General features: G+C 37.1%; 1 protein-coding gene across 1 annotated transcript in view; it reads right to left on the bottom strand.

Annotated features, from left to right (window-relative positions):
• Positions 1–23,340, bottom strand: part of LOC149784772 (uncharacterized) — a 160,573-nt gene that overhangs the window by 125,618 nt on the left and 11,615 nt on the right. The window contains exon 2 of the mRNA XM_089932789.1: positions 10,191–10,280. Coding sequence (XP_089788915.1) covers positions 10,191–10,263 — 73 coding nt within the window. The 5' untranslated portion in view covers positions 10,264–10,280. The remainder of the gene's footprint in view (positions 1–10,190; positions 10,281–23,340) is intronic.

The following is a 23,340-nucleotide window of genomic DNA, read 5'->3' as shown; positions in this document are numbered from 1 at the left end:
CAAATGCAATACTGTCTTTAGGTCTATAGGGCACAAATCTAGCAAAGCCATACTGTCTTTAGATATATAGGGCACAAATCTAGCAAAGCTAGCAAAAGCAATACTGTCTTTAGGTACATAGGCCACAAATCTAGCAAATGCACTACTGTCTTTAGGTACATAGGCCACAAATCTAGCAAATGCAATACTGGTTTTAGGTATAGGTCTACAGGGCACAAATCTAGCAAATGCAATATAGACTTTTCACTTCCATATAATTTTGTAAATGAACTGTATCAAAACTACATTGAATGATAAACTACGATAATCATATATAACAACAACAACAACAAAATGGGTAAAGCATATATTCCTTTCTTTCTTTATTTTTTAGTGTCCTCATCATTGTGAACATTATAAATGTCCATTCATAGTTCTATAATGTAATATGTCTACCCCCATATTTATGTTGTTTATGTCGACCCAAACATGTAAATATCATGGTAGACGACTTATATTGTTTGACTAGGCCCTTCGTATAAATTGATGCCTATTTGTTTTGCTTACAGATTGGGTAGGAGTGATCATGGATGCATACAACAAAATAAAAATTAATGTCACGTAAAATAAGGTGTGTGCTACAATAAAGAGTAGCTGCAATAAAGCACTTAAATGTGTGAACAAGGTATTGTCAGGCGATGTATAAAAAAAAACTATATTTACTTTATCCCGAGCGCCACTTTTTACAAAACTGCCTTTCGCTTTTAGCACATTTCCTGAGTAAAACGACTTAAATATAAAACGACGAGCTAAAGTTTCACTTATTTTCTACAAAAAATTTATTTGATTTATATCAGGATAAATAAAAATTTTGAACTCATCCGCATATCGGCCTTTACGTTTAAGTGCTGGTGACCATTTTATTCAAGAAAAGGTCAAGGCTGAAGAATGCTAGTAATTTTATGTTCAAGTACGACAGGAAGCCAGTCTACTTCTTGGCTCAGGGTCTCTTCATTGTGACGTCACCAATGCATAGTGACGTGTGTAGCGTTCAGCCTTTCCACATCGCCAGAGCTGTGTTCCATCGCCGCAAGGAAAGAATCCCTGGCCTATTTCACCCAAGTATTTCAAAAACTCTTCCCATTCTGCAATAAATTTAGGCACCAAATGCGATCTAAATAGAGTGTGCTGCATTATTAAAGGGTGTGATTTTTCCATTGGCATTTTACTGTCTGATTTACAGTACTGCTGTACTGTGTGGTGTATGCACGGTGCAGGGCCATGGGGTTTTCAAGTGTAACGTACATTGTTTAGTCATCGGTTGGATTCCAAACTTTAGCAAGAAAAAATAATTGGAACTTTAGATTTTAGAGTGGGTATCTAAATAATGGTACAGGAACCATTTAAATAAATATTATCATCATCGCTGGTATTATGGTCATGTTCGATCCTCGTATTGCTATTATTTTCGTGTTGTTGTGATGATGATGGTAATGATGAAGATTATTCCTATTGTTTTACTTGCTGATGTTTTTACTGCTATTGCTGTTGTTGTTAATGTTATCCTTTCTGTTGTTTCTGTTTTGTTTTTTTTTTTTTTGTTTTGTTTTTTTTTTTTTTTGTTCTTTTTGGCTTTGGTTTGTTGCGGGGGGATGGGTTTTTTTTCTGTTAACTTAAACTTTATTATGGAGTTGGAAAGTGTTTTCAGTGATGTTTTATGAGCAGAGTGTGTGATGTTTATTCTCTCCATTTTTTGAAATATCATAAATATGTGTGAAAGCAATGTCTTTTTTTCTCTTTTTCTTCTTTATTATGTTAATCATATTTGTTAGTCACACAAAACATGATTTGGTTTGATTTGGTGTTCTAAGGTACATCAGATGCAAGTAGGTCATTTAATGCTTTAACAATTGCGGTAAAGTGTCATCCCTAAGAACAAACCAGCAGATATTCTGATTGGTCTTCTCTTCCATCTGTCTGTCATTCGTTTGTTCTTGTAACCTGACTTGCTACACAGATTAAGAGAGGATTATCATATTGGGTATCACGTATCAAGAGGAGGAGTAGATGACAGGGAAGGTCTTGGATCATGCATGCCGAGAATGGGGTAGAGCTAGAATGACGTCATCGGCAGCCATATTTGTGGTATGCTGGCAGATTGTATATAGTGTTCGGAAGTTGAAATAAATTAACTGAATCTCCAGAAATTGTTACAAAACATACATAAACCGAATGCAAATCAGGCTTTCGGTTGGTATCCATATTTGTAATTTATAAGTTTATTTTGTCTCAGAGCACCATGTTCAAAATGGCCAATTTTGGAAGTTGCATATATGAGAAACTACCAGGTTTCCCATGCTCCAGGTAATGGGCAGAAAATCGTCTGCTAGTGTGATCTTATCGGGAAACATCTATACTTGATTTGGTTTAATTACGTTTTGAATATTGATCCAGTCATTCCCTTGTGCAAGTTACAGTTTCTCTGCCATGTTATTTAAACTTACCATTTATCTCGTATAACTGATATTTTTTTTGCAACTACTTTAGCACCCCATGCCTATGTATATAAGAATTATTGATGTATGCATAGTCTGTATAAATCTATAAATAAATAAATAAATATGCTATAGGTTCTCCTTATTTTCGTATGCGGCACGATCGTTAGAAAAATTATTTTATGATAATAATAATTAGGATGATTATTCCTGTTCGTTGTCTTGCATATGTTTGTATCGTTTTTATTGTTGTTGTTATCATCCTCGTGCTTAATCTTATCCTTCCCATTTTTGGGGGATGGATGGGTCCTTTGACAGAACTTTGATTTATTATGTATTTGTAAAATGACCCCCAGCGATGTTTTGTGAATCATCTTCATTTCCGTCTGTCCGGCGGTCGTTTGTTCTTGTAACCTGGATTGTTACACAGATTAAGAGAGGATTATCAAACTGCGTATCATTTTTCAAGAGGATGAGTCGGTGAATCGTGGATGACTGAGAATGCTGAAGGTGGGGTGTTGGGGGGGGGGGGGGGTGAACGCCATTTTTCAGTGCATAATAGTCCATACATGGCGACCAGTATAATTAGTGGAGGAAGAAGCCGTGAAAATCGCGACTAACAACCACCGACCCACAGGATGCTCCTGGCAGCTTTCTCACATACCCAAATTCGAGGCTTAAAGAAAATTTGCAACAATTTCGTGCGTGAACATTACTTGATTTGTAAATTAGAAGATGGCCTAAGATGGGGTTTTCAGTGCGGTCATATTTTACATATATCAGAATTTCTTAATTGGGGATAGGTGTATTTTTCATCTCATATACTTGAAATTTATATTTACAGTTGCTTTGCATTCCATGTCAATATCTGAGGCCTGTAAATAATGGTTGGTATATGCATAGTACAATAAATAAATAAATAAATAAAGATATAATGTAAAAAATTGTACAATATCTGCTAATCATTAAAATAAAATTGGTCCAACTACGCTGAAGCGGTCATTGGGTTTACTTTTCCTTATTTGTTGATATAATATTTTTATATGTACTTATTTTATGACATCACTAATTCCAATTTATACGTAATTTTTAATATTGAGAATTAATGTATACCATATATTTGAATTCATGATATCACAAATTAAAAACATTTATAATATCACAAATTTGAATAGATATTTTTGTAAATAATTTAATGATATCAGCATCTGAATATATAATATCTTATTTTGTAAATAATGTATTATAAATTCATCAGCATTATTTTCTGTCAACTATTATATTTAATATTGATAGCTACACCTAACTGGGAAATAATAGGTACGTATATTTAATCTCTAAAGTATGTAACTATAGATATGTTATATATAGAGGACACCAATCACATTAAAGATGGCGAGAGACCTCATTTGCATTCTGATATTCAATGGATGGAACCTTTATACTCTGTAGAGATTGCAGTTCCCAAAATATATTCATCCAACTCCTTGTCCTCACCCAGCACCCCACAGGATGTTAAGCATGGAGTGAGAATGAATAGATATGAAAATGCCTCTCCGTGATCGTTTAAGATTTTGAAATAATACGTATTATTGGATGGGACTTTTAATTCATAGGAAAATTTAAAATGCGTCGAGAAATGTCTAGAAATTCTCTACTCAAAGTACACCTGAATCCTGAACCACTCATGTTTAAAAGAAACGACTCGAGCCCTTGTCTTAATATGTTTAAAGCAAATGTAGAACCACTTCCTTCCTTTCAGAGCATTTCCGAATCACTCATATATTTATTTTTTATTTTAAACAAAATCAGTATCATGTCCTTAACCCTAGCGGTATTCTAGGTATGGATCGCTCTTTTTTCAAAAGTCCTTAACCCTAGCGGTATTCTAGGTATGGATCGCTCTTTTTTCAAAAGATGCACTTTATTTCCTAGACTCAAATAATATTCAAGGTATGGATCGCTCTTTTTCAAAAGATGCACTTTATTTTCTAGACTCAAATATTAATCTTCATTCTGCATTTAGTAGCGCGAAAATTAATGGGAAAAATCATGCACATTATAATAATAACTTACAACTATACCATGATCAATTCAGATATTTTTTTTGAGAGTTGATGTAAATATTGTACAAGTTTAATATGAAAACAACAGTCTATGTATTAAACGATAATGTGTATTTGTTTATAAGTTTTGATGGGGAAAGGGTGTGGGCATAGATCTGTTACGTTATAACATTCAGGAGAATACAAATAGTTATCTGTCAATTCTAAACCAAAACTATATCATGTAATATTTTAGAAAAGATAAAGATTTATATATTACGCTTGGTGATTATAACATTGATAGAAAGACTGTTAACCTTGAAATAAGCAGCGTCAATCCTGATAGAAAGACTGTTAACCTTGAAATAAGCAGCGTCAATCCTGATAGAAAGACTGTTAACCTTGAAATAAGTAGCGCCAATCCTGATAGAAAGACTGTTAACCTTGAAATAAGTAGCGTCAACCGTGATAAAAAGGATGTTAACCTTGAAATAAGCAGCGTCAACCCTGATAGAAAGATTGTTAGCCTTAAAATAAGCAGCGTCAATCCTTACAACACAATTATTAACATTATACGTTATGGAAATGAATAATTTACGTTTTTGATGCAGATACATTTGCATTCGTCAAAATTTACAGTATGATATCAAATTCTCATAAACTCTCTATAATGTCAAATTAGAAACGACTCATCTACCAAAGAAAACATTTTCCGTTAAAATGAATTGCGGAAGCAAAATATGTAGGTAACAATAAGAAATCTTTTTCAAAATAATGCTTTTCTAAACTGTAACAGATGTAAATACAAATTGAAGTCAAAACATGCACGTCAGGCAAATTTGTATTGATCTCAATGTTAGACAGAAAAAAGAAAGTAAATAAAAAATCCCGATTACCTCAGTTGAACAGAACACTGGTACACACCAGAATCACATAATTTGGCTAGTAGATCGACTATCAGTTAATGAAAACTTTATAGGTTTAACACTTTTCTTCATAGCATCATAGGCTGTACATGACGTCCAGAACATGTGATAGAGGAAGAATCAGAGAAGACCCCCCGGAAGAAAGACGGACCTGTAAAGACAAGATCTTAGACAGCTTGGTCTAAATTAGTACTAGTAGCGATCAAATATTTTAAACATGGCTACAAAGGATGCCATTCTGTACTTGCAAGCGGAACCATTTTGATTTAGGATCAACACGGCACAACAATAAATCATTTGGTGAAACCTTATGGGAACATTTCTTCTAATTCACCAGGAGCAGCAATAACAAGACTTTCAAGATGGTCACTTTGGCAGCCATATGGAACATCAGATGGGCACCAGTTTCATATGGTACCGTACTAGAATCAGATAAAACCTCTATTAATATGACCATCTATTTAGGAGTAGTATGTTTAAACAACTAATTGTGCATCTACATTGGACATCAAATCGCCATTATTTTCATATGGGACCAAAGAGACACCAATACCATAATAGGGGCCCCGAGTGGTCTAAAGCGCTCTCCGTTACGGATCACTGCCATCTCACCTCTGTCTGCGTGGGTTCGAGTCTCGAATTCAGCCAATGTGGGTATGTGAGAAAGCTTGCTAGTAGCTTCTCGTGGGTCGGTGGTTCTTTCCGGGGTTTTCCCGGGTTCTTCCTCCACCATTAATACTGGCCGCCATGTATAGCCTATCGTGTGCTGAAAACTGAGTTAAACCCTACGACAACAACAACAACAAGACACCATAATATGTTTTCTAGTGAAAACTCATGACTCGTATGACATCCATTTAGAATGAGTAGCGACAATAAGAATTTTTTTTTTTTTTTACAGATGACCACTGTGGGGTTATACCGGTGCTAACAAACTAATAATAAAGAACGGCAGGCAGGGAGATGATGTTCAACAGACTAGCCTTTAATTTATCGTTGTCTGTAATAATTAGAGCTAAACAGAAAAATATTTACCACACGCCACACTTTAGTTACCCCTCCTCCAACAAAGAAATGAAAATAAAATAAGAAGAACAGCAAGGAATATATTATTTTAAAGTGTCCGATCAAGTTGGAAATATATATGAGAGGATTGTTTGGTAATGCATCAGGGACCTGGCATATGAATTATTTAATGGCGCTTGTATTTAATTTTGTGTGTGTGTGGGTATACGTCGAAGATATATAACTATTTTAAATTTAACTAGTGGCCTCGTACTCTCACATATTACATATTCGCAAAGCATAATCTCGAAAATAGGTCCATGTAAACAACTGAATACAGAAGTACCTTATATGGACTGAGATACGTGACGAAAATTTAACAATTTGGCATACGTTTAGGGTTACAGATGGGTACTGCGAGATTTAAAACTGAGTTAAAATTTTGAAAACTCGGAAGTCAGCTTGACTGAAATGGCGATTTGTCAACAAATTCACTTTTAATTTCAACAATATTTTCTGAAAGTGTAGATAAATGACATGAATACCGATGAATGTATTGTCTTGTTTCTTGAATGAAACTAGGCCCTTGAAAACACTTTAAAAACCCACCTGAAAATATGTTGTGGTTCTCCTCACATGATGCATGTACATTTCGTTGTCTTGGAAATGGCAAATAATACACAAATAATAAATCGATCTCGAAAACTAAGGAAACCCAGTATACTTCTTAAAGCTATTTCCTCTGATTCAGAGTTTCACGGGATATTATACATGTAGTGTATAGGTACGGGATATTATACATGTAGTGTATAGGTACGGGATATTATACATGTAGTGTATATGTATGGGATATTATACGTGTAGTGTATAGGTACGGGATATTATACGTGTAGTGTATAGGTACGGGATATTATACGTGTAGTGTATATGTACGGGATATTATACATGTAGTGTATAGGTGCGGGATATTATGCGTGTAGTGTATAGGCATGGGATATTATGCATGTAGTGTATAGGTATGGGATATTATACGTGTAGCGTATAGGTACGGGATATTATACGTATAGTGTATAGGCACGGGCTATTTTGTATGTAGCGTATAGGTACGGGATATTATACGTGTAGTGTATAGGCACGGGATATTATACGTGTAGTGTATAGGTACGGGATATTATACGTGTAGTATATAGGCACGGGATATTATACGTGTAGTGTATAGGTACGGGATATTATACGTGTAGTGTATAGGCACGGGATATTATACGTGTAGTGTATAGGTACGGGATATTATACATGTAGTGTATAGGCACGGGATATTATACGTGTTGTGTATAGGGACGGGATATTATACATGTAGTGTATAGGCACGGGATAGTATACGTGTAGTGTATAGGTACGGGATATTATACATGTAGTGTATAGGTACGGGATATTATACGTGTAGTGTATAGGTACGGGGTATTATACATGTAGTGGATAGCAGAAAAGTTCTAAATCAAATTGTAGTTGAAGTTTTACATATTTTATAACTTCGCCTATGCCCAAAAACTTTGGACTGATTTTTTTAATGTAACCTACTACCCCATCCCTCCCCCTTGCAACACTTGTTGATAAAAAGTTTAAATTCAGAATTTGAAAAAAAATGTAATGTATAATGTAATAAATTCAACACAATTTATGGTATCATGAAATTGAATTTAGACATAATAATGATATTTACGCAGTATTTTGATCGTCGGTGTAATACTGATATCGTAATTCTGTAGTGTGTGTGTGTGTGTGTGTGTGTGTGTGTGTGTGATTTGGGTTTAAAATGTACTTTTAACAATTTGTCAGTTATATCGCTACGATGTCTGCAATGTGGCAGTTTATAGTGTTGTCTAGCACGGGCGCATCATGCCACGGACATGTAGCATCATGTTCCACCTGGTCACATTATCCTGACACCAGGCCGAACAGTCCTAACCTCTTAATTCTGAGCGTCAAGCGAGTACCATTTGTATAAGTCATAGGTATGACTCGGCCGGGGTTCGAACCCGCGACCTCCCGCATCCAAGGCGGACGCTCTAACCACTTGGGCCATCGAAGTGTTTAACTATGTATAGTACACCAGTGTGTGTGTGTGTGTGTGTGTGTGTGTGTGTGTGTGTGTGTGTGTCAAACATTGTGATACTATCAACTTAAAACTTTATAACAATATCAATACATCAATTTCTTAAGTTACGTTGAATTTTAAATATTTGTTTATACTTCATAATAATAATAATAATAATAATAATGAATCATGTTATATGTGTTGATGATGTTTACTGTGCTGTTTCACTAGAGTGGATCGTGCCATCTGTGTCTAGCCATTCAGGTGGATCATATTCTATGTTACTGACCATTAGGGTGGACCATGTTATTTGTGTCCAACCATTAGGGTGGATAATGCTATCCGTGTCAAGCAATTGGGGTTTATCATACTATATTTGTCCAACCATCAGGTGGATCGTTCTGTCTGTGACTCACCATTAGGGTGGATCATGCAATCCGTGTCTAACCATTAGAGTGGCTCATGTTATATGTGACTTAACATTAGGGTGGATCATTCTATATGTGTCTAACCATTAGGATGGATCATGTTCTCTGTGTATATCAATTATGGTGGATCATGTCATCTGTGTTTAGTAATTAGGGTGGATCATGTTATCTGTGACTAACCATTAGGGTGGATCAAGATATATGTGACTAACCATTAGGGTGGATCATGTTATCTGTGAATTGTCATTTAGGGGGATCGTGTTATATGTGTCTATTAGGGTTGATTATGTTATATATGTCTAATCATTAGGGTGGATCGTGTTATCTCAAAGAATCCAGACTTATGCAGTGGAACACATGCTGTCCACGGAAACATGTTTATGGCATCCAATAAATCCGTGAAATATGACGTAATGCCATCAAATCATATTGGCGCGTTGCATGAATTACTTGAATATGGGAATGGAGGGGATAAACCTCGCCACTGTTTTTGGTCGAAACACTAAATAATAACAAATAAACTTCGCGGTTTTTGAGAGCTGAAATAAAGATCTTACTTTTAGGGTTCTCACTTTGTATTTATATTAATGTTCAACTATTGAAAAGCGTAACACCGATACATGTTATTTTTGTGCTCCTGAAAAAATATATTCGTACGAAAGGAACTATACATTTGGCTTCATAGACAATTTACAAACTGTCATACTTTTAACCTTCTCAAAAATAACCACACTGAAAATTTATTTTATTTTTCATAGATACTGCAAAATATTAAAGAGGTATACGAACATCGAAACATTATTGTCAGTAGTAAGAAAAAATAACAAAAATCCTACCATGAAAATCGAACTTATAAGAGGCCAAATACACCGTCGGCATCAGATAAAGTAGAGTTTATTTTTAAATGTTCATTTTTTAACACATTTCATTACTATATATGGGACACCTTTTAATATCAGGCAACTAAAACAATACTCAATACGTTTACTGTTTAAAATTGCATTACGTATCAATTTATTGAATAATCTGATGAAGTATATTAGACCTGAAATAACAAATAAAAGAGAACTATGTCATCAAGATTCCGACTGATAAAAATGTTGACGATGGTGTATAACTTCCGCCTAACACGTTTAGCACGCTCTGGAACACTATGTATACGTATTGATGTGTTAGTAAAAACATAGCAACAAGGTTGTTATATGTATATCACATACCTTCTGCTTTTAGTTTCAGAGTCCTAGCATAGACCAGATTGCAAATAGTTTTCCGTGATGTTGATGTGGCCATCGTATCGTCTAAATGGACTGTGAATAAAAACGTATCGATTTTAGGTGAAATGAGTCGCCAACCTAACATATTATATGTGTTAGAACTGAGTAGCAAAGAATAAAGAACAAACTCCCGGCCAAAATCCATATACATGACTACCATTTAATTTAGAAATTAACGTAGATATCAGCTTGTGTGCAAAAATGTGTACTGTTAAAAACAAAAAAAAAAGGTTTTGACTGTGTCCTTACAGGCATCATGTAAATACTGACCGTTTAGCACTACAGCACTATGTCTTGACTGTACATGTGCAAATATAAATATCGTGGATTATTGCTTTATCAAACTGGCAAAGTGTATTCACCTAATAGTAATAATGTAATAATATCGATAACATCATATATAATCAACTAAGTTCAGTATCATCTAATGTAAAGAAAATGTTTGCTGTGTCCGTCGTCCGTTGTCCTTGGTACTGTTTGACAATCAGTCTAGAGGAGTCAGTTATGAGTAGGGTGTAATCTTTCTTATATCTGTGAGAGATTGGATGAGATGATGTGCTAGATTCTAAACAACAACTGTTACTGTCGAATCCTTGCATGTTGGATTATGAATATCCATTGTACACATTATTGGGGCTTTCTCGCATGTTGGATTATGAATATCCATTGTACACATTATTGGGGCTTTCTCGCATGTTGGATTATCAATAGCCATTGCAGACATTATTGGGGCTTTCTCGCATGTTGGATTATAAATAGCCATTGGACACATTACTGGGGCTTTCTTGCATGTTGGATCATGAATAGCCATTGCACACATTATTGGGGCTTCCTCGCATATTGGATTATCAATAGCCATTGTACACATTATTGGGACTTTCTTGCATGTAATAACTCTAGAGGCTCTATTTTTTAGACTTGTATTCGACAACTTATTGTTGTTATTGTTGTAGGGTTTATCGCCATTTTTCAGCACAATATAGGCTATATATGGCTGCCAGTAAAAATGATGGCCGAAGAACCCAGGAAAACACCGAAAGAAACAGTGTCCCACGAAAAGCTACTGGCAAACTTTCCCGCATACCCACATTGGCCGAATCCGAGACTCGAACCCACACAGACAGAGGTGAGATCGCAGTAATCCGTAACGGTGAGCGCTTTAGACCACTCAGCCATTCGTGGCCTCACACCTTATTGTAATAACTTTGTACAGACGAAGAACTTTTGAGATAGAAACACGCATTATCTAAAATTGACCTCATTATAAAACTCAGTTCGTGCGAAGTGCATTCCATTTGCATTTTGTAATATATTCTCTCTCTCTCTCTCTCTCTCTCTCTAACACACACATATACGCAAAAGTAACCACCATAAATTCAAACAACTTCACCGTATCTTAGACTGCCATCACAGTATTTTTTACCTATACAGTTACTGAAGGTGGTTGGCAAGTGTTATGATGATCATGGTGACGTCCACGACAACGAATACAATAATACCGGAGCAACAGGGAGGACGCACGGCCTTGCCGGGTATGAAAACCAGGATATCCCTAACTCAAGACGGACGTTCTACCATTTGAGTTATCAGAGCTGACACACGTATTCCTACCCATTACATAGGCATTACTAGTCCAATATTTCTACCTCTTTCTATGCATGGAGCACTCAATCTACTCTACACCAATATTTTGATAACAAGATGAAAAGTGGACCACGACTATCAATATTTTTCAGTTAATACTTCATTCACAGGTAAACATCGCTCATTCCCATGTATGATGGGTTTACCTAATGAAACGTAGGCTTTGTTCCTCGTGTATCTGCCTCATAGGGTCTGTATTAATCATTTCGTGCACATGCTGTATTCAAAACAGATGATTATCCTAGTAATATATTTAAATTCTTGAATTTATATTTTTCCGGATAATTTATTTAAGTAAGAGACCTTTTAAGCTGTTTTTATTTCTTAGATATTCCATTGCTTTATTAATTCATTCATCTGATATTTTTTGTTTTTTTAATTTGAAATACTATCTTTTATTACTTCTTAGTCACCTTTTAAGCCACGTGTTTAATGTTTTAATAAGTGCAAAATATAAAATAAAACAAAGGTTTCGGTTTAATAAAAAACCATGATTATGTGCATCATTTTTAAATATACAATTTCAGTCATAAGTCTCCATGTCTGACTTTACCGCTCTGGTGGCCTAGTGGTTAAAGCGTCCGCCACGGATGCGGGAGGTCGCGGGTTCGAACCCCAGCCGAGTCATACCAAAGACTATAAAAATGTTACTGACAGCTACCTAGCTATGTGCTCAGCATTAAGAGGATAGTGTTAGGACTGGTCGGACTGGTGTCAGGATAATGTGACTGGGTAGGATATGGTGCAACTTGTCTGCGGCATGATGCCCCAGTGCTAGACATCACTTTAAGCTGCCACCATATATCATAGCGATATGACTGAAAAATTGCTGAAGCTACGTTAAAAATCCAAATTACACATACCCACACACAAGTCTGACTGGTCTAGGACTTTTTATTTGGTTTAAAATCTTTGTTACGACGCAAAATAAACCAATAAGTACCCGGTAAATAACGTTTGAAAGATAGTTCTGGTCCAGTATCGACCCAATCTCACTAATTCCGTTTCTGCTACCTCTTTTAAATATATCACCCTCTGTATCGCGTACTGAACTGCGATCACCAAGACCGCTATTGTTACTTCTTCAGCTGATAAACTAAATTAAGTGAGTGTTATTGATATACAACCTCTCATATCGACGACTCTTCTAAAACGTCTTTGATCTTAATCTGTTCTACATTGCCCCAAGGCATCTGCTGGCCTAAACTGTGCTTCAATCACGTGCTATGATCACATGCCAGCTTGTAGATAGGATAGCTACTACGTAGCAAACAAGATCATGTGACGAATGACAGCGTTTGATGTACTTTAATAATCATAACTCTAATGTATATGCTGTTTTTCTGGATAACGAAAAGGCATTCGATAGACTGTGGCATTGTGGACTATTAAAAAAACTAAAAATATTAGGAATTAATGCAAAAATATGGAGAATAATCGCCCATTCCTACACACAGTCAAGTGCCTGTGTAGCTTGTAGAGGATGTATATCTAACACATTTCCATTACGGAGAGGCGTTGGTCAAGGGCGTGTAATGTCGGCTTTTTTATTTCTCGTGTACATAAATGACCTATTGAATGAGCTAGTAATGACTAATTGCGGGACAACAGTGAATCAGATGAACATACCTGGCATGCTTTTGGCAGACGACACTACTCTACTAAGCTGTACGCTGAATGGATTGCAAATACTCGTGAATACAGCTTATCAGTATGCACAGAAGTGGAAATTGAAATATAACTCTAACAAGAGTAATTGGATGATATTTAGTAAAAGAAATGAAGTGTACTCATCAAATGGAATTACTCTGGGATCACAGAATATTCCTAGAGCAAAAAAAGTGAAATATGCAGGAGTTACCTTTTCGCAATCAATGAAAACTAATGATCGTATAATCTATTCCTACGATAAAGCTAAACGTGTAACAAACTCACTATGCTCAATTGGATTAAATGCAAATGGAATGAATCCTATAGTCTCTGTGAAAGTCTGGGAAAGAGTTATATTGCCATCTGCTTTGTATGGCTCAGAACTCTGGTTTAATATGTCATATCAGGGCATTGAATCAATGGAGAAAATACAACGATATTTCGCCCGGAGAGTACAAGGTTTCCCTCAAAGATCGCCTATTGGATCTACGACATCGTGCTTGGGGATGATATCAATGGAAGCTCGCATAGATAAGCAAAAACTCGTATTCCTTGGTCGTATGTGTAGAACATCAGCAAATTTAACGGCTGAAAAGGTTTTCCTCTGGGCTGTTGGAAATTTTATTTTTGACCCCCAACATAGCTACAACTCTTTTATATATGATGTAAATACTGTACTAAAAAAGTATGATTTAGAAGACTATCTCAACGACTTTATTTTCACTGGAAAATTTCCAGACAAAATAACATGGAAAAACTTAATTGGGACAAGAATACAGATATTAGAGAAGAGAAAACATGAAATGAGTATCAGAAATCCATCAGAGGGATTTGGTAGATTTTTAAAAATTAATCCAGGATTAAAAATGCATCATCCATGGAAAATAGCTTACACTGAGTCAAGCAGAAAAATGGAATATGGGACATTAATTCGTATTGGAGGAAAGCAAGCAAGACCTGGACTGTGTCCCCTATGTGGCAAAATGAGTCATGACCGTATTTTGCACATTTCGATGAATTGTGCCTTAACCTCAGACGACAGAAACCACTTGATGGAAAGTCTATTTTCGTATATGCCTCCAGTGATTTACCGTGATTTCTGTGATCAGATCGATGATGTTATACTGATTATACTACTTGGTGGTTTAAATGATATATCAGAATGTTTAGAATTTGAGGCATGGATAAATATGGTCAGACTATCTACCAAGTATTTCATTAAGATAAAGGATATTATATATTCGATTGAATAGAGAACTCACTCAAAATATAAGGAAAGAAATACTTGTACTGGATTGCAAAGCGAGTAGGAAACTATTTCTGTTGTGAGGATACATTTTCAAATGTTCTATCGTATATATATCTCTATCTAGATTAGTAATGATTTTAATTTATTTATTCGTTTGCTATTGAAAATAATTCAATAAGTAACGAATCTACTATTTTTGTGATTCTATGTATATAAATGCATTTCTTTTTTGTCTTAGAATCTTCAGAAAATGGAGGAATAAAAGAATATCATCATCATCATCTCATACCACCAGCAACATAATTGATATAAGCAGACATGGCTATTTTTGTACATTTTTTTTGAAGTGTTGCCAGGTCCACACGAAGCAAACGATTCCAGGTCAGCTTACTGTGTAAGAGTGAAAAAGAAATTATAATAAACTATTATAAGCATATCTATTACGTAATAGTTTCTATGCTAAAGACGTTGGGTAAGGCAAATTAAACGCCTAATAACAGCGATATTGATCCATACATATGTATGAATGCCGGTGGGGTACGCGATGATGATGATGATAATTAACGTGATACTAATACTGCTGTTACTTGTGCTTTTTCTATTCTTTATACATATATAAAACCCCAATCTAGGATCCACTTGTAACTTGTAGGAAAGTTCATCTCTACAATAAAGCATAGATCTATTACCTTAACATTCTCGTGAAAATAGGTATAGACTTTAATAACCTATCCGTAAATCCTTCCTGAATATACATGCATGTACTGCTATACTTTCTGATTATCCATGCGAAACAATAACGCAGTGCATGCTGTCTATAATTCTGCGCTGTATGCATGAATCTTTCTAGGTTCGTAGGTATGGTAGTTGGGAGATCGTCACCTAGGACAACGGAAATATGATTTAAATCAAACTGGCTAGCGCCTTAGGGGACGTCCATTATTTATGTCAACAATTTTTAGGCAATTTTTTACCCCCCCCCCCTTGTCAACAACTGTCAAACTTTCAGTGACCCCCCCTAATAAAATGTTACCACCACCCCCCCACAAACTAACAATATTTTATACGGCTGGCTTTTATGCTAAAAATAGAATTATGGAAATTAAAAGGTCTACAAATAAATTTTAATACATTTTTTACTTGTTTAACAGATTTCAAATTGACTATAACACTTTGAATTCATGAAAAAATCGAGAGTTTATATTCTAGCTTCTATCATCTTCCCATGGGGAAGCCAAATGTTCCTCAATTGTTATAATGGGCACAGTGGCTGATTCATTAATTTCCTATTTTTTTTTATTTATTAAATTTATTGTAAAAAATAACATTGTTGACGTTAATTTATCTTAAACTCCCCCCTCCCCATGTCAACAATTGTCAAACTTCTTGAAACCCCCTCCCCCCCATTTTGTTGACATAATTAATGGACGACCCCTTAGACCACCTGGCCATTCGAGGTCTGTTGATCTTCATCTTTATTAACCATTTCAGGCTGTAAATACGTCTTGCATTCTTTTGAGATAACCATTTATAAACGAACTTGGACAGAACAAAAGGTCATGTACATCTTTTATGAAAATTACTATCAAATTAAATCATACATCGGCTTGGTATTTGCCACACACTGTGAACACTTATAATGTAAATATGTATTTATACAGTTTTATAATCATACGAAAGGTACTTACAAAATTTCTATAAATCCCTCAAAATGTTTGCTTTCTGAATTTACACAAAGTATTCTTTTACTTTCCCTGTACTAAACCCTGTTTCTATCAACAACCAAACCAAACACTTCGAGAATATCCCAAGCGTATACCAGCCAACTAGGTTATATACATGTCACCTTACCTGGATGACACGCCAGGTAGGTTATGAAAGGTTATCACAGCCGGGTGATTTATGTTATTGCAAACTACTACTTGAGGATCAGATTACATTAAGAATTATATGCATACCTCGTTCATGTTGTTGTTCAATCAAATGCAGGCAGTCAACGTAGATAAACCACAATAAAAGGGAAGAATGAATAAGCCTCCAATTTTCACAGTAAAACTCCTATGTTTGCATACACGTCTTTCGGTTTATTTATTTGCTTTTAGCAACCCGAGTACTTGCATCTATCCATTTGTCAGTCAAATGAATAAAACTTTTTTCTTTACTTTAAAGCGTCCATATTACTTTTCATCTACGTTCTCTTCATCGTATTTGCATCACCAGAAAAACAACAACTAGACCAACTTCTACCACTACTGGCGGTGTTGCTACAAGTAAAATCAAACTACATCTCAGCATACATCAAAGTACTGTCACCACAACTGATGTTAATAGTGCCTTTGTTAAGGTGACACGACAGTGTGTTGGCAACTTTCACCTTTACTAATGGTGATCGTAGTGGTGATGATGATACTAATGGTGACGATGATGATAATGGTGGCGATGATGACACTAATGGTGATGATGATAATGGTGGTAATGACGATAATGGTGATGATGATACTAATGGTGGTGATGATGATAATGGCGGTGATTATACTAATGATGGTGGTGATGATGATGCTAATGGTGGTGATGATGAAGCAGGGAGGGCGAATCCCACAATTTTTTTTCGTGAACAAATCATTCTATTAATAATTTTACAAAAATAACTCTTATTTTGGAAAACAAACCCTTATTTTAGTAAATATGACAATAAAGGTGTCTATTTACTAAAATAAAAGGTTTAATCATATAATCTAATCTTGGAAAACGTTATTGCGGTAATGATTTAAATGTTAAAACCATCGTGGATTTGCGCCCTCCCTGCTGCTCTCTCTCAGCGAGAACGGGAGATATTTTTTAACTGAATAACGTAGCAGTGGAATTAAAAATTTAGGTTAACAATAATGGCCAACATCGGAGAAGCATATTCTGCTAGACTAGCTCGAGAACGACTTGAAGCAATCAAAAAATTTATTCCTGTCAGAGATAGTGTCAGAGAAAAATTACAAGTAAGACAGCAAGTAAAGGAAGGTCTCGCAGAGGCCGCGGAGGAATTATTCAAACCTGTAACAGCAGCTACCAAAGCGGTTACAACGGCTATCGTAGGAAAACCTGATCCTGATCAACCACAAAAAAGTTTACTTCAGGCGATAGAAGAACTTCGAAAACCAGAAGCAATCAAAGGGGCATTTTTAAATAAATTTACTGAAGCAGTTGTTAAGGAAATAAAAACTATTCCATTAAATACCAGGGAAGATTTTAAACGACTTTCTGTTTGGATTGTTGATAATTTTCCTTGCAGACGTGAATTTTTAGAACCAGGAGCTGATAAAGGTATGTCCCGAGATAAATGGGCTGATTATGTGTATAAAATAAGACGAGATCTTCCTCAGATAAATAAAGATGATATTGATCATAAATATCTAAAAGCGGGTATAACCGGGTATAATACATTTTTGAAAGATGAAAGGAAAAGTAAAAAGGAAGAAGAGCGAGAGCGAGTTACAACACAGGAATATCAACTTCCTCCGCCGTTGCAAAAGATAGAGCAACATCAATATCCTTCACGGCGAAGAGTAATAGACCCCGACCTGGTCCCGTTAAGTGAATACGAGGCTGCATCCAAACAAAGTTAGCGTGGCCAAAAATCCCAACAAACTAGGTCGCCGATGATTGACTTAACAACGTCTCCTGAAAGTTTGCCGCAAGATATTTTATCCCCAAGAATTTTTCCGACAACAGGAAAGGGTTTGGGATCCGGTTTTATTGATTGTCCTAATAATATCGTCGATGATGTATCTCGGTTAGAAGTGCTCATCGGAGGAAAACGTGCCGGAAACAACTCTCCCGAGATTATAAATGAAGCCGCAGATATCTGTCAACGACTATTTCAGCGTGGTATCATGGATATCGGCATCTACCGTGAACTTGTTAATGAACTCGCAGATGGTTATTACAGCGACTAATAATTTTAGTTAGAGAAAACAACAATTAAATAAAATGATCATACACGATACTCGACCCAGTCCAGTCAGAGTAGTGAATTCATGATTACCGGTCTACAGAGCAACCTACGGAGATGGTCTCGGTGATGTTGTTACGGGTTTGTTTTCAAGGATAGCCCCTAAGGCGTTACCGATTGCGAAACAACTGTCGATGAAAGCGATTGATGTTGTCAAGGATAAAGCCCCTGGAGCAATTGTTGATCTTGCGGGTAAAGCATTCACGTCAATCAAGGACAGACTGTTACAGTTAGCACGTAGACCAAAAGCGGTTAAACCACCGCCAGTAAAATTGCCGAGCACTGAACTTATGCCCGCGGATGTCAGTAAAGTAATAAATCAATCCGCAAATCAAAAACTTGCGGAGCTAGTAAACCAAGTACCCCAACAAATAAATACAAGCCTGATATCAGGAAGTGGTCTTCGTTTTAGACGACAATAATTTTATATAATGTTCAAACGTGTATCTGATCCAGCGTTCGACATGGATGCACCAACGCTTAAAGATGAATCTGTGCGTGATTATCAGTATTATTCTTACGAAGCAACATCAGCCAATCAGCCGAGCCGAATTGAATTACGAGTTCAGGATACAAGCTGATATTTCTTGCCCGCGGAAGCGTTCCTTGAAGTCGAAGGTAGTATTTTAAAAAACGATGGCACACCATACGGAGCAGATGTCCAAGTTGGTTTTGTTAACAACGGCATCATGGCGCTGTTCAAAACTGCTTCATATAGCATTGACGGGAGAGAAATTGAAACAATTCAGGATAACGTCGACGTTGCCACAACAATTATTGGATTAGCAAGATACTCAGATGATTACACCAAATCAGCTGGTCCGACTATGATGTTCGCTAAGGATAATTCTGATTATCCGGATCATAGACCCAATATTTTAAGACGACCACGAAATCGTGCCGGAAACGATAATGCTGATACTGAACTTATGCCATTTCCCAACTCTAATTACAATCTGGGATTTGCAGCGCGCAAATCAATGTTATCAGATGACGGAAGATTTTCGTGTGCGATTCCGCTGTCTCACATCTTTGGATTCTGCAGAGGTGTCCGAAAGGTTATTTTTGGAGCCAATCATACGGTTGTACTTGTCAGAAAAGGTGATAGCAATGATGCTATCTGGCACGGTCCGGGTGCTGATGTTGCCGCAACTAGAGCACTTCATGGCAAAGTAGTATTATCCAAGCTTGCGTTGTGGATGCCAGTGATGTCCCCATCGATCACTGAAGAGCAACGGCTACTCTCTTTCATGGACTCAGGTGGTAAATCATTAATATCATGGTTGACGACAACAACAGATTCCATTGTGGGTTCCGGGGGCGGGCAATTTACGTGGCATATATCATCACAGCAGGGAGTATCAGCGCCACGACATATTTTCGTTGCATTCAAGAATATAAAAGATTAAACGATCAAACAAGAAATCCTATGGCATTTGACAAACTTCAGGTCAGAGAGGTTTCGCTGCGGGTAAACGGACATCAAGAACCGTCCGAAGATATACGTATAAATTTTGACGACAATAAGGTTGCACGTGCGTATCACCGTCTGCTGACATTTATGGGACGTGACCAAAATATTGATACCGGTCTACAGATATCTCAGTTGGATTTCATATCGCGGTATCCGATTCATTACTTTTCTCTCGAACATATGGATTTAACCAAACAATCTGTCGTTGATATACACTTCAAGGCTGAAGTGGGCCATTTTCCACCTGCAGCAGTTGATGCGGCCGGACCTCCCGTCGTACTTGCAGGCCCCGCTGGTTTCAGAGCAATTGCTGTTATACTCTCTGATAAATCAATGCTACTTGAGGGTGTTGGAGGACGAATGAGAGTCATCGATGCTCCAGTGGAAAATATGTAGACAATTAGATCAATCCCTGAAATATAATGTCATATAGTCACGTTAATGTTACCTTGACCGGAGGTCAGACGAAAAAATTGCAATCAAAGAACGCAAGCACATGCGGGACATCAATAACGTTAAAGCGAGATCAGCTTGCTGGTGGTCCAAACAAACTGTCGTTGACTACGACCCAGCTCAAACATTTTAATAAGGCACTGGAAGCAAAAACCGGTGTTCGACTTGATTTTGCTCCAAAAGCTGTCAGCGACATGGTTAAAACCGGTGGAATATTTCCTCTTCTCGCAGCAATCCCGGCGTTGATTGCCGCAGCAGCACCAGCTGTAGCAAAAGCCGCAGCACTCGGTGCAGTTGGAACCGCTGATGAAATGGCACTAAAGAAAGTAACCGGAAAAGGAATTTTACACAAGGAAAGCCTAAAAAAAAGACAAACAAGAACACAAAAACCAACAAGACGCCCCCGAAAGACAACTATGCCTCAGCCCAATCGTTTAAGACTTCCAGTGGACCAATACGGAGCGGGTCTAAGACTACCAGGAACTTCCGCGTCATGGTACCCAAAACGGTTTTAAAAACGCTTCCAGCTTCTAATTTTGATTTACTTGATGCTGTCAAACAATTGCGTATAAAATCCTTCAGAGGTGTATTTATGCGAGATGAATTACCAGCACGACCGAATAATCCAGAAACAGGAATTATTAATCTCGATAATAAAAACGGTCCTGGAACTCACTGGGTTGCTTACGCGATCGATCCACGTGGAATTATCTATTTTGATTCGTACGGGCTAGCACCGCCAGTTGAGTTTTTCGGGTACGTCCAAAGATTTTCCAACATTCCAGTTTGGCAGTCAACGCTGCCAACACAAACACTGATTGATCCTCCGATATGCGGTCGTGAAGTATTAAATGTTCTTGATGCGATCTCGAGAACAGCGAGTCCTCCTCACAAAGTCGTGCATGAATACACGTTGAAATCACAGATGTGATTTCCAAATTTAAACAACCACGTAACAGATAATGGTTGATATTTACGGAAGATCAAGCAGAACCAAGGAAGAAAAAAAAAGATATTGATTTATCAGCGTATGCGACCAAAGATGAAATTGACAACCTGCTAACGTTAACCGGGATAGACCCAGATGAGGTTGTTATTTTTCAGGACAGGCACGGCAAACTAAAAACCAGTAATATTAAGTGGAATGACATAATTCGCAGGGTTATTGGAGCTGTCGCGGACAACATCGTTGTATTTACTGACAGCGGCAGAATCAGAGATTCGTCGATATCAATTGCGATGCTGCGAGATGATGCACGAAAAGTCGCAGAAGGACGTGTGGCAAAGACCAGTGATACAATGACAGGTGAACTCAGCATGAACGGCAACAAAATAACCGTTCTAAAAAATCCGGAAGGTCCCGAAGATGCCGCAAACAAACAATATGTAGACACCATTGATGGTAAACTAGCCACGTTGCGGGCAGAGTATGATGTTCACGTGGGCGCGTTTACAAGATTTCGAAGAAACTTTCAAAAAACTGGTGAGACCGTGGATAAGTTCTTTGGGACTCCTCCAGTCGTCGACGTAAACCTTTCTGAAATCAGGACCAATATTAATACGATCAAACAAACACAGCAGGATATCGTATCGGGTATTCCTGATATCGTTGCCAAAACCAATTTGATTAAAGTCCCCGTTACAGTTACTCCCGGGCATATCACCAACATCGTATTCACGGTATCATCGGGATTCGCAACATGGTCCCGACAAAATAATTCACTCAAATATACAGCAACAGCCACTGGCGCGTACAGATTGTCTGTGTTTTCCGCCGCTAAGTTTGAAATCTTCACAACATATCCCTGGAGACATTCCACCGATAAGTATTCCGGGGTTGTAACTGTAATACTAAACAGCGGAACCGAAGAAATATTTATACTTGAAGCCGCAGACGAGAAATTAACCTCAACATCTTACTGGTGGTGTTTGGAATTCGTCGCAGAAACGCCTCAATTGGTTACCGCGTAATTGAAAATCACCAATGATTTTGAATAATGAAATCATTATCAACGACAACGTTAGATGCTCAACAATACCGGTATGATCAGGTACGCGAATGGCAATCAACGTTGAAAAACACCATTGACAGATGCGCAACAAAAATAAAAAAATATAAACGCCGAGTAACCGCGTTAGACATTACAGTATATTCGGTATCCATGGTAGTTGCATCCACGGGTGTTCTATTATCAGCGCTGACACCAGTGACAACTGCAATCGTGATCACTATCGCAATTTCGACATCAACGACGATCGCAGGAGTTGCTAACATCATTGCAAAAAAAATATCCTCGTGCGCGATAACAAAACTACACGAGTATCAACAACTAGCCAACGCGGCCAACAGCGCCTACTCGAAATTGTCCTCGTTGATATCGTCCAGCCTTGACGACACAACAATATCAGATTCCGAATTCACGTTGATGTCCAGCACATACAACGATTACGAGCGTGCAAAGAATCTTAATTTTAAAACGATGAAGATAAATAATGACGGAGATACTTCAGAATCGAGCGCTACTCGACATAGCAGCAAATACAACTCCGGTAAGGACCACAATGATATCAATATCTTCGACGCAACCAGAATTTAATGTTAATTTTCCAACTGCAATTC

The sequence above is a fragment of the Sinohyriopsis cumingii genome, chromosome 14 (assembly GCF_028554795.1).
Source record: "Sinohyriopsis cumingii isolate HCF-2022 chromosome 14, ASM2855479v2, whole genome shotgun sequence".
NCBI classification, from domain to species: Eukaryota; Metazoa; Mollusca; class Bivalvia; order Unionida; family Unionidae; genus Sinohyriopsis; species Sinohyriopsis cumingii.
Note: the sequence above shows the minus strand (reverse complement) of the source record. Positions and strands in the feature narration are given on the sequence as shown.